General features: G+C 24.7%; 1 protein-coding gene across 1 annotated transcript; it reads right to left on the bottom strand.

The window, feature by feature from the left end:
- Window positions 1-280: 280 nt before the first annotated feature.
- EHI_128900 (uncharacterized protein) lies at window positions 281-2062 on the bottom strand (the record flags this gene model as incomplete). Its single annotated transcript, XM_642744.1, has 1 exon — window positions 281-2062. One exon carries the CDS (start codon window positions 2060-2062, stop codon window positions 281-283), a length of 1782 nt encoding a protein of 593 aa, XP_647836.1.
- Window positions 2063-2098: the final 36 nt, after the last annotated feature.

The following is a 2098-nucleotide window of genomic DNA, read 5'->3' as shown; positions in this document are numbered from 1 at the left end:
ATAGCGATAAATAAATGATGAAATAACGAACAAATAAAAATTAACTGAATGACAATTTGTATGATAGAAATAATATTTTCATATTTCATATGGTATATTTGTTTGAAATGAAATAAAAAAAAAGAATAAAACATAATTTTAATTAATATATTCAAAATAAATAATACAAAATGTGTGAAAATGATTATAATTATAATTCATTATTTCATTGTCGTATATTTCAATTTATAGAAAATATAAACAACAAAACCATTAAAATAAAATCAAATTATCGTTTTGATTAATATTCTTCATATCCTTCATTATAATTTAGTACTTTCTCTATTTCATATATTTTGTAATTAGTTTTAAGTTCAAAACTAGTTCCTGCATTAACAACATATCTATTATCTTCGGTAACAATAATTCCTAAATATTCATTAATATCAATCTCATCAAATAACCATTCTCTTTGCAATTCTATTTTAAGTTTGAGTAAGTTGATAAAATCATTTGATAATTCTTGAACTTTTTCCAATACACTTAATCGTTCTTTAATTGATTCAATTTTACATGTTGATGATTGTGCATCAACAAAATTATTAAATGACGAATGTAATTTATCTAATTGTTCTGGAGTAAGGTTGATAGCTTTTAATGCTCTTCCAAGTGGTGTATTATTTTGACAATTTGTCTGAGAAGTACCATTACCTCCTTGTTGTGGGAATGTTATTTTATTTTGTGTACACATATAATCTATTATATCTTCTATTTTAAATTGCTTTATTAATGAATAAATATCAGGAAATAAAAAAGCAATATCTGATATATCTTCTACTTTCTGAATTACTACTTTTCCAACTTCAGTTGCTGCATCTCCCAATAACTTTTTTCTTTTATTTTCTAATTCACTTATTTCTTTTTTCATTTTATCTATTAAATCTTGATTGTTATCAAGTTTTAAACTCTGTGCTGTTTCTATAATATTTTCTAATGTTAATTCACTGAATGAATATTTGTTTGTAAGAATCTGGAATAGTGCATTTAACCTTTTATCAATCTTTTTATAAAATTCTCTCACACTTGAACTTTCAATAAATATTTTTTTACATTCTCTATGATTAACAAGAATTTTGCATCGCTTCATTGTAATGCCAAGAAGAATTTCTGTATTTGTTAAATACAAGTGTTTGTATTTAATTGCAAGCTGGTTCAATCTACTTCTAAGGATTGTCATTGTTTTTAATTCTTCATATGATTTGTCGTTTAATAATTCTTCTTGTCTTGTAAGATAATAATTCACTCTATTAATTACAAAACAAAATTGTAATCTTCTCCATTCATCTAATGTAGGTTGAATATTATTTTCACACCTATACAAAAATCTTTTTAAATCATTAAATTTTTCATCTATATTTTTGTAAGATGACATTATTTCAAATAATTTTGATTCTAATTTTTGATATGATTTATCGTCACAGCTTGTTATATATTCACTCTTCCCATTGAAATTCTTTTCAATACATATTGCACATATTTTACCTGATCGTATTTCACTTCCATATTTTTCAATTAACTCTTTTGTTTTATAAACATGATATGCTAGTCTATGGATTCTATCGTTATCTTCTTGTACTTCTGAATACAACATTCTTGAAACCGCATAGTAGCAACCTCTGCCTGCCTCGTATTGTCCATAAATTGGAATAAAACCACGAACCAATCCTTTTAAAAATCCTGTTACTACGTTATCTGTTTCTCCTTTTTCTGCAATCTGTTTAACACTGTTTTTAATACTATCAGGCATAGAAAACCTATTGTTTGAAATTTCAATTTCTAACCAACGATTTAAAACTGTATTTATTTCCCTTAAACGGTTATTGAAAAAAACAAGATATTCTTTACCGTCAATTTGAAAATGTACATCAGGTTCAACAACAACTTCATTTTCTTTTTCTGGTGCGTTTTGAAGTTTTACTCCTATTTTTTGAAATTGAACCAAGTTTTGTGGATAATTTTCTTGAAGATAAGCTATTTCTGCATTTCTTTTCAATTTTTCTGTATTAGAGTGTTTTGTAAACATTTGTTCTGAATTATCAAGTTTATCATTTTCTTTTTA

The sequence above is a fragment of the Entamoeba histolytica genome, genomic scaffold, assembly GCF_000208925.1.
Source record: "Entamoeba histolytica HM-1:IMSS scf_1104750518265 genomic scaffold, whole genome shotgun sequence".
Classification (NCBI taxonomy): domain Eukaryota; phylum Evosea; order Mastigamoebida; family Endamoebidae; genus Entamoeba; species Entamoeba histolytica.
Note: the sequence above shows the minus strand (reverse complement) of the source record. Positions and strands in the feature narration are given on the sequence as shown.